Raw genomic sequence first — 16,635 nt, forward strand, 5'->3', positions numbered from 1 at the left:
TTGGCATGGTGCAGAGAGACTGACCAGGGGAGGTGCCGGACTTGTCTCTTCTCTGGCTATGGTCACCAGCCAAATCTTTAAACGATATTTTATCTGAAACTACAAGTTTCCGCCCCGATTTGCAGATCTGTCACATGTTAAAAGTATATAAAAATAATGTACGTATTCTTAAAATCGATTTAAAGCAAACAGCTGGAGAACAGTTTTTAGGAACGGCTTAATCAATGATTACTGGCCTTTAAGACATTCCTGGCAAGTCTGTTGTGGCTGTTTACATCTAGAAAAAACCTCTACATCATTGATAAAAGGCATGAATCCTGAGATAAGCACCTCATGCTGTCTCATATGTTTAAAAGAGAAAGTATCACCAGGATTTTGCTTCCCCATTTGATAGCAACATGATGTAGGAACAGAGACCCTGTTTCCACCGATGTGTCACTTAGGCTACTTTCACACTTGCGTTTTTTTGCTGCACGTTTTTTGCGCACACAAACGCATGAAAAAAACGCATCATGCGTTTGGGTGCGTTTTTGCGGGTTTTGGTGCGTTTTTTTAAAAAAAAGCATGCTTTTTTTGCGCATACGTGCGCATTACAATGTGCACGTATGCGCACCCATAGACTATAATGGGTGTTTTGCTGTAAAAATACGCATTGCGTGCGCATGCGTTTTTTGGGGGCAAGTCAGACGCACAAAAAATGCAACAGGATGCATTTTGTGCGCCCGAGCGCACACTACAAAAAAACGCATGCGCATACAAATGTGTACAAACGCATGTGTATGTGCACCTATGAGCACCCATGTTAAAGCATGCGGAAAAAAACGCATGCTTTTTTTGCGCTAAAAAACAGCGCAAAAAAACGCAAGTGTGAAACCAGCCTTACTAGGCTGCTTTCTGCAGTTTTGATAAAATCGGTGTTTTCTTTAGCAATTCTCTGAATGCTGAGCTCTGTATAACCCTGCCCACACCTCTAATTGGCAGCTTTCTGTGTACAAAACGCGTAGGCAGAAAGCTGCCAATCAAAGGTAGGGATGGGGTTATGCAGAGCTCAAGAATATGGAGGACTATATGGCAGTGATATCTCCTGATGATAAATCAGTGATTTTATCGAAACTGTAGTAAGCAGCCCAGTAAGTGGGACATCACTAGAACCAGGGTCTCTGCCTCTGCACTCCAATTATGTATCAAAAATCTGGATTCCCTTCAATCTGTTTATACTGTGGTTGGAGTAGGACCATAATTGCTAAGGCTGCGTTTGGTGTTGCATTATGATGGCAGCACTAAGCCACATAGTTTCATTCACTTTTCGCTTACTGTACATGTGAGGTAGTGAGGGGGATCATATGCAAGGGTTGATATGGATCCCCCAGTACGCGGATGGAGTCCTATTAGACCCGCTGGATCTGGTAAAACCCGCCTTGGAGGGAGTGAACTGCCCCACTATCATCCTGTAGTTCACTCCAAAAATAAAAGCCCTTAATGGGTTTTCCTGAACATTGCCTTGACCAAATAGCTTGACCCGGGTCCACGCTTACATCCTGCTAGTTATTGTACCTAGGTATTATGACTCTGCCCAACCGTGGCACTAAGGTGTCACTGCCCTTTGAATTTTATATAGTTACGGTATACTTATGTTTCTTTATTTTTTTATGTAAAATTGTTATAATAAAGTTACATATATTTTTTACATTATCTGCTCTGTTATCCATTTCATTCTGTTATTTGCTCATCCTAAACGCATCAATGAAATGGAGGCTGAAGCAGCTTTTAAACACAGCAACGCCAGGCTACAAGTTGTAGAGCATGTTCTACTTCGAGCAGCCTAACCGTGCTACCATGGCCTGAAACTTCTCCTGACTTGTCTCTCACCAATAACAGAAGGGAAGTCACTGGTTGACAATCACAACCAGAGCTGCCAGCAGTGTATCTTGATGATTTGTTAACCCCTTAACCCCTGGAGCTTTTATCGGTTTTGTGTTTTCATTTTTATTCCCCTTCTTCAAAGAGCCATAACTTTTGTATTTTGGTTTTACCATGTCGTGTACTAGAAAACGGGAAAAAAATTCCAAGTGCGGTGAAATTGTAAAAAAAGTGCAATCCCACACTTCTTTTTTGTTTGGCTTTTTTACTAGGTTTACTAAATGCTAAAACTGACCTGTCATTATGATTCTCCCGGTCTTTACGAGTTCCTAGACACCAAACATGTCTAGGTTCTTTTTTATCTAAGTGGTGAAAAAAAATTCCAAACTTTGTTAAAAAAAAATTCTGTCATTTTCTGATACCCGTAGCGTCTCCACTTTTTGTGATCTTGGGTTGGGTGAGGGCTTAGTTTTTGCATGCCGAGCTGACGTTTTTAATGATACCATTTTGGTGCAGATACGATCTTTTCATCGCCCGTTATTGCATCTTAATGCAATATCGCGGTAACAAAAAAAAACATAATTCTGGCATTTTGACTTTTTTTATCGCTACGCGGTTTAGTGATCAGTTTATTCCTTTTTTTATTGATAGATTGGGAGATTCTGAATGTGGCCATATAAAATCTGTGTATGTTTGATTTTATTTTTATTGTTTTATTTTGAATGGAGTGAAACGGGGTGATTTGAACTTTTATATATTTTTTATATTTTTTAAAACTTTTTTTTTACTTTTGACATGCTTCAATAGTCTCCATGGGAGACTAAAAGCTGCCACAACCCGATCGGCTGTGCTACACAGAAGCAATGATCAGATCACCTTTATACAGCAGATTTACTCACTTGCTATGAGCGCCGACCACTGGGTGGCGCTCACAGCAAGCCGGCACTGATAACCATAGAGGTCTCCAGGAGACCTCCGGTTGTCATACCAACACATCGTTGACCTGTGATCACGTGACGCGAGTCACCGGTGTGCGTATTTCCGGCGTGATTGCAGGAAGCGCTTGTTAAATGCCGCTGTCAGTGTTTGACAGCGGCATTTAGCTGGTTAATAGCTGCGGGTGGATCGCAATTCCACCCGTGGCTATTGCGGGCACATGTCAGCTGTTCAAAACAGCTGACGTCCTGGGAAAGATGTGGGCTCAGTGCCGGAGCCCACATCAAAGGGAGGGAGTCCGACATCGGCATAAATGTACGCCCGATGTCGAAAAGGGGTTAAAGTGCATTCAGAATGGCAGAACATATCTCAGACAAACATTTATAACCTCATTGATAGCAGCCAAGGCTATGAGCGTGGAGATTTCTCTGTGTGGCGCTCATACTCCATAATGAATTGAAATGTTTTGAAAAATTTGTTTCAGGCTATCATCATTTGCAGATTATTGACATGTTTATCGATCTAGTGATTTTCACATCTTCACGACTTTTCCTTCTTGGAGTTACAATTTCAGTCTTGAGAAAGTGTATCTGTGCTATTGTTGTGTGAAAAAAAGAAAAAAAAAAACAACCTTTCTGTCTTTTTTTTCTTTTTTATTGTTGTGTGAAGAAAGAAGTAAAAATTGTCTGTTTTAGGGCTCATGCAGATGTCCGTGCCAATTTGTGCATTGTGGTCCAAGATTGGACAGACTTGGAAGTACTAAGAGGCAATGGCACTTCAAGTAGACATGTTAAACCAAATTTTGGACTTGTTGCTTACCAAAAGAAGAGAACCATTAAATGATTAAAACAATAATATTTTATTTCAATTATTTAAAAATGTATAAAACAATGTAAAAAAAGATATCACAGAGTGCCCAGAAGGGGGAACCCCAATCCATTCCGATTCAGGAATATATAGGATAATGTTCAATATCATTATGATAATCACAAAATGATACAAGTAAATACATGTGGGATATAAAGGAGAGATCGAGGCCCAGTGACCATACAATGAACAGGAGATGTAACAACTAGATAAATACAGTAGAGATATATCAACTTAAAGATTCCACCTATACATATAAGTAAAATCTTGCCACTGTAAAGTACAATAAAGGGATACAGTCCCTATCTAGTAATTGCTGATATAGATCCAATGTGGTAAGACAAAATAAACTCCCACTATCTCTAATCTCACAGAAACACAGAAACAGGGTGGTATCATAAGTATAAAAGATTCCAATGAAAGAAGGTATATCATACCACATAATCAGGGTGTCATAATGGAGGTAAGAGCAATAACCTTAACAATGAAGCAGACTGAGTGTCCCCTCTCACCCCAACGTACGTTTCGCTTTTAGCTCCTTCTCAGGGCGAGGAAGGACGTCTGCATGAGCCTTTAGCCAACAGGGAATGCAATTGATTCTTTTAGAGCGACTACTCTTTCACAGACAAAATACTTGCTGTATTGTTATATATCTATTTCTTTTATGTGCAGCTCTTGAACCTCCACCTAAACCAATCATTTCAGAACTTTGGGGATCAATGTATCTGCTGAAAAATCCAGCATATGGAGTATGGACTATAGTGATACATGCAGGAAGTCGATGTTCTTTACGAGTGGAGGGGTTGACAGGTATTTTACTATCTTTTACCATTAACTATAAATCCATCCGTTACTTCTTGCAGTTATAAAAATTTGGAAAAAACATTTTTATTGTGTCAAAACCATGCCACAATTGTCAAAGCTACGCAATGAATATTTGATGTATGAATCCACCCTTAGCATTGTGGATTGATATTGATCACATACTAGTGAGTAAACAAATGTATTCAGATTTTAATTTAGTAAATATTCTGCATATATTGCACTAAAGATTCAATCAAATCAGGGAGAATCTGTCAAGATGATTTTGCTACTGAAACTGATGTCATGATTGTACAAGACTACGTTCCAAAGATGAGCTTTGGGTGAGTTTTTATGTTGCATATTTTTGAAAAATTTTACTTAATAGGTTTAAAAGTGGTGCAGAGAATCTACAACAATAAAAACTCACCAATTGCTGATCGTGGGAATGCAGCATTAGTCGTACTACAACGTTAAAAATCATGTCTGCCTTGTAGTAATCTGATGTGCCGGAGCTGAAAAATCAAGAATTGAAAATAAATGTAAATGAGTAAAATCTTCCTGACAGATTACATTTAAGGGTATGAACAAGAAGATTTTTTCAGCTGGATTCTGCCTGGAACACACCTAAAAAATGCACTCAATACAATTAAAAAAAAATTACCACATGCACAGCCATGTCAAGCCCTAACCATAACCCTAACCCTAACCCTAGCTTCCATCTTTTCTAACTTCTTTAAGCCGATTAATGTTTCTAAAGCCATATAGAGACTAAAAACGTGATCAGATAATTATTTTTGCTTGGCAACTGATAATATCTTATATACTAAAGGAAAAACAAAAGACATCAATGGCAAAGGTGCCACAAGAACGACAGAAAAGATGACAAAGAAGGATTATACCCTTTAGAATATGTGCACGAGGTGTCTTATAGATGCCGGCACAAGACACTTGAAGAAAGTTCTGGTGGAGTTTACCATGAAGCATCTTCTTTGTCTCTTTGTCATTTTCCTCATCATCCTTTTGCGAGTTGTGATGTCTTTTTTTTAGATTTTATATTTGATAGTGTTGGCGTTTGAGTCAGGTCAGTTCTTTTAGACGCTCAAGCAGTTAAAAGAAGTTACAAATGATGGAACATGTGCACAACAAGTTGTTTTTACAGTGCTGTGTAAATGTTCATTATTTTTAGTGTTAATTTAACTCTTTTTCAGGGAGAATCCAAATCAAAAAGATATTGTAGGTGGAGATGAGCGAATATGATCGGAAAACAAGCGCCGTATCCGAATTTACCATATTCGCACCATATTCGGACCCTATTTGTGCCGAATTTATGTTTGACGATCGTTTTCAAGCACATTCGCTCATCTATACGCCCATTGACTCTAGTGGCGTTTGGCTATGTTCGGCGAATATTGCAAATACTGTGATCGTAATCCGAACCAAATTTTGAAAAATTGCTCATCTGTAATTGTGGGGACATACCCTAATACTGCGATAACAACTCATGGGCAAAGGTTGGGAACATTCATGGAAAAAATGCCAATTTTAACAACCCTAGATAAGAAGTCTTTGTATTTACCATCTATTTAAAACAGATCATCCCTACAGTTGCCAAGGCTATTTTCTGTTCCTTATACAGTATATTTATCATATTATACACTAATATACCTGAATGTACTGATTATTGTTCTTTTTGTTTCTTTTTCAGCTGTGAATATTTCATGTAAGTATCACAATTATTGACTTTAAGAGCCAGGGCATAGATAAGAGGGAAGATGGGGGAATGGAGGAGGCGTAAAGAGGATGTTCTATATTTTCCTTTTTGGTGAAAAGAGGTGCACTAAAGTGATTTTCTTGATTGTGTTTTGTTTCTAACAGCCGCAAGAGATTGCTCCAAGTGTCTTTCATATGCTAATTGTGAAGAATATTTTGGCTTTGTGGAATGTAACTGCAAAGATGGATTCATTGGAGATGGATTCACATGTGACGATGAAGATGAATGTGCCTACTCTTGGTCAAATAATTGCTCTACAGGCATGTGCCAAAACACTATTGGGTCCTATTTTTGTGTTTGTCCAAGTGGTTTCACTGACAACTTAATGGGCCACTGTGTTGACTTAGATGAATGTGCCAGTCCGGAACTAAACAGCTGTCATTCATCTGCATCATGTATTAACTACTACGGCTCCTATTCCTGTGTCTGTAAGGACGGTTATTATGGAGATGGTTTCCATTGTGAAATCGATGAATGCAAAAATGGAGCTTGTGGCCTTGGAAATGAGTGCACAAAATCACTCGGGTCTTACGCTTGTTTTGATCCATGTTCAGACCACACTGTTCTCGATGAGCCCTGGAGAAGTACATCCAATATGCATTATTACCCAATTAACTGTGACGATTCGAAATATGGATGGTATCGCTTTATTGGCAGTGGGGGTGTTCGCATGCCAGAAAGTTGTGCACCACAAAATGGTTGTGGCACACATGCCGCCATGTGGTTAAATGGCAAACATCCAATGCTAAGTGATGGTATTGTGAATCGCATAGCTTGTGCCAGCTATGTAGGATCCTGCTGTTTATGGTCATCATCGGTCCAGATAAAAGCCTGTCTTGGAGGATATCATGTATATAAACTGGAAGGAACCCCTGCATGTTATTTATCCTATTGCACAGGTAATAATAGTTTCTTTTTTCTTTAAAGATTGTGAGATAATTCTTTAAGATGTTTATACCAGAATTTTGATGTAAAACACTTTAATAAGTCACAATATTTTAAGCCCATCTCTGAAGTTATACAAAAATAATTGTGACTTTTGGCATTTTCACGATAGCTTTTACACCTAGACCAATATGGGTGGAGCATTTATTGGCAGGGGGTATCAGTATGCCAGAAAGTTGCGCACCAGAATGGGGTTGTGGTACAAATGCTTCAATATGGTTAAGCGGCACACATTCAATGCTAAGAAGTGGTATTGTGACTCAATCAGTGTGTGCCAGTGTATGGTCATCATCTCTCCAGGTAAGAGCCTTTCCTGGAAGATATCATAAATATAAACTGGAAGGAACCTCAAATAGCTATTGCACTTTTGTCAGGAACACCGCACTGCACTTGCTCACTGAGCCAGTGCGCATGTCCTGAGTACAAAAGATACCTGTGGAGCGGGGCAGCAGTGGTAAGGATGCGTGCTTCAGACTAACAGGGCCTGAAGCACGTGACTGCTGGGGGCGTGGCCTAAGCTCCACAGACCTAGGAGCTGAAGGAAAACTCCTAGAAAGGTAACTACGGGACAAGTTACCAAATGGGCATAGGCAGAGACGTAAACCAGATTTAGCCGGGTCAAAGCACGAGATAGCACGACAATACGAAAGGGTTAGACAGAGCGGATAATCAGGACGTAGCAATAGATCAGAAAACCAGAACGGGCAATAGACGGTACAATAGGGCCAAACTGTAACAGAGTAACGATAGCCAAGCCAGGAGGTCAGAACCAGAGAAGACGATAGTACCAAAATGTGAGACAGAGAACAGAGTGAGGGGACAGACCGGGTCATACACGGGAAGCAAACAAGCAATGCAGTATACACGCACACCAGGGGTCAGACACACAGACAGAATAACAGTATAGCTGACAGGGAATCCTAGTCTGGAGTGAGTATAAATACCCCTCCCAGATCCAAAGAGAGGCCGGCAAACGTTAACCCTGCGAGAACAGGACATTAACCATGTCCTAACCATGACAACTTTATCCTATTGCACAAGTAGGTGATGGTTCCTTTTTTCATAACAAATATTGGGTCTTGATTCATTGTTGCCTTCTGGCCTATTTTTGTCTAGTTTTGCGCCTTTTTTTGTTTATTATTCTATCTGTGCCTTTTTAAAGTTTATTTTGTATGTGCGCGACTGATTTTTTAATTTTTCCTGCTATGTAGGTGGAGTCTAGAAATTCCTACTGCTGTAATCTGATTCATCAGTTGTGACTTTTTAACAAGTAGTAAAATTGAGCACAATTCTATTCCAGTTTCCCCTAGTGTGATTTTATACACTTACATCAAAAGTTGCATCTTTTGTAACATTTTGAAAAAGTTATGTGATAAAATGATAAGTGACAGCAAAACAGACCATTTTTTAAATTAATCCCTCTACTGTGATGTCAGCTATGGTGTGAAGTTCTCACTACCATTCAAAGTACCCTCAGGCGTTAACTAGCGAATATAGAGGGAGTCACTCTGACAGTGACTTGAGCAGTCACTTTCTCTGACCTGGCACCTTGCCACTGCAGGGCCTGCTTTGACTTACGGACAGGATTAATTTTTTCTTACTTCCCAAATCTTTATATAAACTACCCTGATGAATCCCCACCATTGGGGAAGAAACGCGTAGGGAGCATTCAACCCCATATCATTGGAGGTATCACTATAGGGTCCACGTGGGGCCTGTCCTTGTTAGGACAGGAGCAATACTGGGGCACAACAGGGAGTCTAGGAAATTTTTTACATACCACTTACTTCTTTCTCCCCATATATATTCCCCTGTCCCTTGTTTGGATCCATCTCCCGGCAAGGTACTTCCGGAAGGCGGCCTAGATCTTTTGTCCGTCAACAGTGGTAAGACCAAACAATTTTTAAATGAGCACTGGTTTGCACGAGCACTTTATTTGGTTTGTTTGTGATTTTTGTCTTTTTAATAATTGATTAAAGGATATGTTTTAATATTTGGAGACCCCTCCAGGCTATATTCGCTAACCCCTTTACTGCCAGTAACTCTGGAATGGTTCCATGGATCCCGGTGATTGTGACATTGTTTTCTCATGACATATTGTACTTCATGATAGTTGTAAAATTTCTTTGCTATAACTTGCGTTTATTTGTGAAAAAAGCTGAAATTTGGCGAAAATTTTTAGAATTTCGCAATTTTTCAATTTTGAATTTTCATGCCCTTAAATCACAGAGATATGGCACACAAAATACTTAATAAATATCATTTCCCACATGTTTACTTTACATCAGCACAATTTTGGAACCAAATTTTTTTTTGTTAGGAAGTTATAAGGGTTAAAAGTTAACCAGTGATTTCTCATTTTTACAACACCATTTTTTGGGGGACCACATAACATTTGAAGTCACTTTGAGGGGTCTATAAGATAGAAAATATCCAAAAGTGACACCATTCTAAAAACTGCACCCCTCAAGGTGCTCAAAACCAGATTCAAGGAGTTTATTAACCCTTCAGGTGCTTCACAGGAATTTTTTGAATGTTTAAAAAAATGAACATTTAACTTTTTTTCACAAAAAAATTATTTCAGGTCCAATTTTTTTTTATTTTCCCAAGGGTAACAGGAGAAATTGGAACCCAAAAGTTATTTTTCAATTTGTCCTGAGTAGGCTGATACCCCATATGTGGGGTGATCCACTGTTTCGGCGCATTGCAGAGCACGGAAGGGAAGGAGCGCCGTTTGACTTTTTCAACGCAAAAATGGCTGGAATTGAGATCGGACGCCATGTCGCATTTGGAGAGCCCCTGATGTGCCTAAACAGTGGAAACTCCCCACATGTTACCCCATTTTGGAAACTAGACCCCCAAGGAACTTATCTAGATGTGTGGTGAGAACTTTAAACCCCCAAGTGCTTCACAGAAGTTTATAACATAGAGCCATAAAAATAAAAAATCATATTTTTTTCCACAAAAATAATATTTTTGCCTCCAGTACTCCAAATACTCGGAGATCACCTGAGCATGCGCATACTCGCTCATCACTATTCTCAATGCTTTTTTTGCAACCCTGTTGACTGTTTAAAACATAACTTTTGCTTGATCTGTGATCCCCCAATATCTTAGCAATTTCAAAAGTATTGTAAGACTTAACATTTTTTTATTTTTTCAGAGTCAGATAAATTTCTTTTTGACCCATTTTGCCTGAGGAAAACAAGCTACATAATAATTTTGCCCACCTTGATGAAGGGTGTGGCATCCTTACGCTGCACCCTCATCACCTCACAAATACACATCACCTGATTCGCTCCAGCCAATAAGCATTCATGTTTATACAGCTTGTATAAATTGTGGTCAAAATAACTGTGCAAACAGTTTTTTCCTTTTTTTGCATTTTCTGTTTAGTGTCCCTTATAGCATAACCATTTATTTTAGTATTGTTTAGGAAAATAATCTGTAACCATTATGTCTCCAGTATGTGTTCGCCAAACACCTCACATAACTGTGTCCTTGATTACTATAACTGTGTTCTTGATTACTAAAGTTGACCATGCAAGTAAGGCTACTTTCACATATCCATGTTTATTTTTACATCCCTGTAAATGGATTGTTTTTCTCTCATGTGTCATACGTGCTGCCTTCATTTTTCACCTGTGTTGCATCTGTTTTAAAAAACTGTAGGAGATAGACTGTCCAAGCCTAAAAACTGATGTAACTTGAGTGTAAAACTGAAGTTCAAAGTATATTTTCAGTGTGTCATCCATTTTATACATATCTCCATAGATTTTAATGTATGAGTCTGATCATTTAAACAGATAAGAACAGGATACAATCTGAGTCTCATGGACTGGAGACATGTATCTGTTTTCAAAACAGATGTATGTATGGCGTAGTGAAACCTTAGGGTCTGTGTGCTGCCTGAGAAAAAAAAGGACAGCACTAGGATGTATCACACAGATGTGAGAATGTGGCCAAAGAGAAAAGTCATCATCAAGATTTGGACAAGCCCCGCCATCACGATATATACATATATGTCTCCCATCCTGGTATATATATATATATATCCCCCATCCTGGTGTATATATATATATATATATATTCCTCTTACTGGTATATGTCCCTTATCCTGTGCACCATCTGGGTAATGTGTTCCTTATCTTGGTATATTTCCCTTATCCCGGGCCCCATTCTGGTAATATGTCCCTTATCCCGGTAATATGTCCTTTATCCTGGTTTATGTCTCTTATCCTGGGCCCCATCCTGGTAATATGTCCCTTATCCTGGGCCCCATCCTGATAATATGTTCCTTATCCTTTGCCCCATGCTGGTATATGTCCCTTATCCTGGGTCCCATCCTGGTAATATGTCCCTTAACCTGGTATATGTCTCTTATCCTGGGCCCCATGCTGGTAATATCTTCCTCATCCTGGGCCCTATCCTGGTAATATGTCCCTTATCCTGGGCCCCATCTTAACAATATGCTCCTTATCCTTTGCCCCATGCTGGTATATGTCCCTTATCCTGGGTCCCATCCTGGTAATATGTCCCTTAACCTGGTATATGTCTCTTATCCTGGGCCCCATGCTGGTAATATCTTCCTCATCCTGGGCCCTATCCTGGTAATATGTCCCTTATCCTGGGCCCCATCTTAACAATATGCTCCTTATCCTTTGCCCCATGCTGGTATATGTCCCTTATCCTGTTTCCCATCCTGGTAATGTGTCCCTTATGCTGGTATATGTCTCTTATCCTGGGCCCCATCCTGGTAATATCTTCCTTATCCTGGGCCCCGTACTGGTAACATGTCTCTTATCCTGGGCCCCATCTTGATAATATGCTCCTTATCCTTTGCCCCATGCTGATATATGTCCCTTATCCTGGTTTATGTCTCTTATTCTGGGCCCCATCCTGGTAATATCTTCCTTATCCTGGGTCCCATACTGGTAACATGTCTCTTATCCTGGGCCCCATCTTGATAATATGTTCCTTATCCTTTGCCCCATGCTGGAATATGTCCCTTATCCTGGTTTATGTCTCTTATTCTGGGCCCCATCCTGGTAATTTCTTCCTTATCCTGGGTCCCATCCTGGTAATATGTTCCTTATCCTGGTATGTGCCTCTTACCCTGGGCCCCATCCTGGTAATATCTTTCTTATCTTGGGCCCCATACTGGTATATCCCTTATCTGGGTATATGTCTCTAATCCTGGGCCCCTTCCTGATAATATGTCCTTTATTCTGGTATATGGCCATTATCCTGTGCCCCATCCTGGTACATATGTCCTTTATCCTGGGCCTCATCCTGGTATATATATCCTCCATCCTGGTATATGTCCCCCTTTCTGCTGCTCTTTTATTTTATTGCATAGACAAAAATAAACCATTATACTCATCTTCTTTCATCTCCCTCGTTGTGCGGCGTCCTCTTCTGAAGCCAACAGCTGACTTCAGCGTGCAAGCGATGGGAGTGCATTATGTCAATACTGAGAACCCCCAGTCACATGCACACCGACACGTTAGCTGCTTGGCCTCTGTGTTCTGCAATAAGCTTCGACTGGATGCCTGAGGTCGAACATCCAGTTGAAGTTTCTCCTGGCGCCCGCGGTCGTTACACATCAGGTTCCCATATATCCTTGTCTTTGCTCCTTTTTGAGGAATGTACAGTGCAATGGTTCTAATTGTGACTTTTCTATTTGCGCCTTATATATTATTTCATTTGATTTAGTTTTATTTGGTTTCATCCTTTTTTTGTTCAACTGCTTCGGCATGCTTTTCCTTGTGTTGATGTTTTACCATAATTCATCATTTAAGCTTTTTCGAAATGTTGAAAAATTTTTTGCTCTGTAGTGCTTCAGTGCCCTAGTAAAGCACAAAGATCCCAATTAATTAATGCCTTATTATTTTTGTCTAGTTTTGGTGTTTTAAGACAGTTTTTAATTTGCACCAAAATCTTCTTTTAATTTGTTGCTTTTTAAAGTCTATTTTATATGTGCTTACTATATTTTTTATGTTCACCATTGTGGATGTGGTTTTTGTTTTTCAACTATGTGAAGTTGATTTTTTAAGTGCGACTAGTTGCAAAACTTCTGCATGGATGTTGTTTGTACTCCTAAATTTTTTTGTGCAAATTTTGTCACATTTTAGCAGATAATACAACTTTTTGCACTAAATGAGTGCCAAAAAAATAGAAGACAAAAATAAAAAAGCATTTTTGATTTTGCACAAACTTCAAAAACCTGCGTAAGTCATATTAAAGAATTCTTTAAAAAAATGACAAGGAATATAACAATACCAAAAGAAGTCACTTAAAAAGCTACTAATGATAATTTTTGGGTCGAAATTTGTCTAAGTTTACTTTATGCAATTGGAGACTAACATCCAACATTTTACATTCACAAGGTAAAAGACCAAAAAAAATCATCATTGATTTTGCAAAATTCTTCAAAATGCTTACAAAATTTTGAAGATTTTGTCGCAAAAAAAGCAAGGGATATCACAAGACAAAGATAAAAATAAAAAAACAGTCAATAATGAATCAGGGTCTTTATGTTTTTTCTTAAGAGGCTGTAAATGATTACACAAACATGACTTATTTCAAGAACAAATAGATCCATAAGTGTCTAAAAGTACTAATGACTGGCACTTCAAATCAAATAATCACAATTTTCAGACTTACATCACAAATTGCTGAATGAAGAGATCCAGAGGGTAAGTAAAATTCCAATGCTTTATTTAGTCAAGTTTAAAAAAAGGGGATACAGGTATAAAACAATATACTAACATAACATATAAGATTGCCCTTACCAGGAGGGACACTGTGCGATAATCTATAATATACACAGTTAAAGGCCCATATCAGAGGCCGACATGTATCAAATCCAGTATTTTGATCAAAAAGGTTAGTAGGCAAACATCAGGTCCATGTTATCTGGCTAAAAAAAGGTAACTAACGCTCTGGTCCAAGAGGACTAGGCTTGCGCTTTCCCTGCCAGACAGATAAGACTTAACTGCGCTCCAGCAGCACACTGACATTTGGCTTTACAGGGACATACAAAAAGCGCCCTCCAATCTAAGTACACACAATCTTTGAGCACGTAACTGATGAAGGTCTGCACTGACCGAAACGTTTTGTTTGGTACTACAAATAAACTGTTCCATTTAAGCATTTAAGTTGAGTGCCAGGTTTTCATTAAACCATCAGCAACCTGACATGGACAACTTCCTCTCCACTGGCTCAACAAAAACCAATGGGTCTGACTCAATACCAGATGTGTTATTTCTTTTAGGTGAATCACTTATTTGCCCATGTTACACAGTGATAACTGCTGTTTTTGGGGTTACATAAACAACCCTGTGTGAATGAGATACACTGTTTCCATAACTCCCGTAAAAAGTCATGATTTTCTGAGTCATCAAAGCAGAGAAGCTCAGCCATAGCTGGATGTTTTGCTTGCCTCACCACCTTTAGACAGAACCTGAACAGAGTTATTCCTGTCTCAACTATGAAAGACTGAGATGGTAATCACTAGGATTATTTCCATCTTCAGAAGGTATTCCATATCTGTAGGATAGAAGATACATTGCTGATCGGTGGAGGTCTAAACAGTGGGAACCCCATCGGAAAGGAGTGGTGGTAGGCCATGTGCAACACCACTACATTGATTCTCTATGTGACTTCCAGAAAAAAGCTGAGCACTTTGTTTGGCTATCTCTGACCGTCACATAAAGCAGTATTTCCCAAACTTCTGTCCTCACAGCCCCCAACAGGTCAGGTTTTCAGGATTTCCTTAGTATTGTACAGGTGTTATCCGAGCATGCTCATGTGCTAACAAAGGGTCTACGGCATGCTAGAAAAATTTGTTTGAGTCCATGCGGCTGCATATCTCGCGGCTGTTAGACATCCTCAACACATGTAGGGATTGCCTAACAAACTGACATAGAGAATGAATGAGTAGTGGTGCAATCCCCTGTGAGATCAGTGTAGGGTCCCGAGATCTGTCCTTCACCAATCACTAAGTTCCATAGAAAAGTAATAATTTCTAAACATGGGAATAACGCTTTGAAAAGTAAAATACTGGCTGTCTGCGGCCAACAATTTTTTTTTAAACACTTATGAGTTTCAACAGGCAGTGATGACCCGAATCTTACTATATATCTTTATGCAGGTGAATTGTAATAGAAAAATGCAACTGCAAAAAACAAACATGAGAATACAGTCATTTTCAAACAAACTGAAGACATATGTAGTTTTAGTTATTAATTATTAAGCACTGAGTAACTGTTTATTACTCTATTATAAAAAATGGGTTAACTATGGGTAAAATACAGTATATTAGTATTTTACTGTTATATAAACTTCCGATTCATTTGTTGGTTATATCTTATATTTCTGTAGAAAAATGGAACCCATGTAACTTATAAAAGCACAATGCAACTTTTGTTGGAATCTATTGGGATAATAAAAAGAGATGAAGAAGTGACTGTGACAATATATTGTGTGTACCCGCTGGATATGATGGTCAGTCTGAACATGGCAGTGAATCCATTCTTTAGGTAACTAATTTACTACTTTTCTTTATTTGACCTATTTAAATTGCATGTGGTCCACTTAGTGCAAGTTAAGGATGTAGTCACGCGTCACACATTGTGGTTGGGGTGAGTGCATCTTCTTGGGAAAATTGGCCTCATTTTTGTAATACAGTTCCCATAATATAGTACTTTGTAAGTCAAAAAATTGTAGCAAAATGTGTTCAGTCTGTGTAGACTGCATAACCAACAAATTGACCAGACAAGATGTCTTTTGGAATTAGAAATTGCAAATCTTATGCTGGCAAAACAAGTGTATAGGGAATGTAAAATTGCTTATCTCTTATAGGAACAAAGAATCCAGAACATTTAATTCCACCATGTGATGGCCATGCAGAAACATTATCTAATCATACCACAGCTTCTGGGCAGGGGAAGACGCAAAAGTGTATACAGACAGGACAGCACAGGATCACAGCTGATTTTTTGTGAGACAAAACGTTTCACTGTCTGTTTATAAGCAATGTTTTACCTCACAGAGAACAGCAGCTGTGATCCCCTCCTGTCCTGTCTGTATACTCTCTTTTGCTTCCTCCCCTGCCCAGGAGATGTGGTATGATCAGACCATGTCTCTGTATGGTCAGACACGGCCATTACACAGTACACAGCAGGAGCACATTTATAAGATTATCTCAGCACAGGAACATCTATTTTAAACACATCCAATTGCAGAAATTATTATTGTTCAAAGATCTATTGAGTAAAAAAATGTGGGTTAAAATTAAGTTTGCTCATGGGAAACCCCCTTTAAGGCTACTTTCACACTTGCGTTTTTTTGCGCTACACTGTGTGCGCAGTGCAAATGCGCATAAAGAACGCATCATGCGTTTTTATGTGGTTTTTTGTGCATGCGTTTTTTTGCGCTAATGTGCGCAT

At 39.1% G+C, this 16,635-nt stretch overlaps 1 protein-coding gene across 1 annotated transcript in view; it reads left to right on the forward strand.

Annotated features, from left to right (window-relative positions):
- The window catches only part of LOC141047856 (uncharacterized), a 359,889-nt gene that overhangs the window by 96,876 nt on the left and 246,378 nt on the right, over window positions 1-16,635 (forward strand). The window contains exons 26-30 of the mRNA XM_073543184.1: window positions 4,336-4,473; window positions 6,173-6,187; window positions 6,343-7,137; window positions 7,296-7,483; window positions 15,569-15,726. Coding sequence (XP_073399285.1) covers window positions 4,336-4,473; window positions 6,173-6,187; window positions 6,343-7,137; window positions 7,296-7,483; window positions 15,569-15,726 — 1,294 coding nt within the window. The remainder of the gene's footprint in view (window positions 1-4,335; window positions 4,474-6,172; window positions 6,188-6,342; window positions 7,138-7,295; window positions 7,484-15,568; window positions 15,727-16,635) is intronic.

This window comes from Dendrobates tinctorius, unplaced genomic scaffold (genome assembly GCF_039654945.1).
Source record: "Dendrobates tinctorius isolate UK_male_01 unplaced genomic scaffold, ASM3965494v1 ptg000129l, whole genome shotgun sequence".
NCBI lineage: Eukaryota > Metazoa > Chordata > Amphibia > Anura > Dendrobatidae > Dendrobates > Dendrobates tinctorius.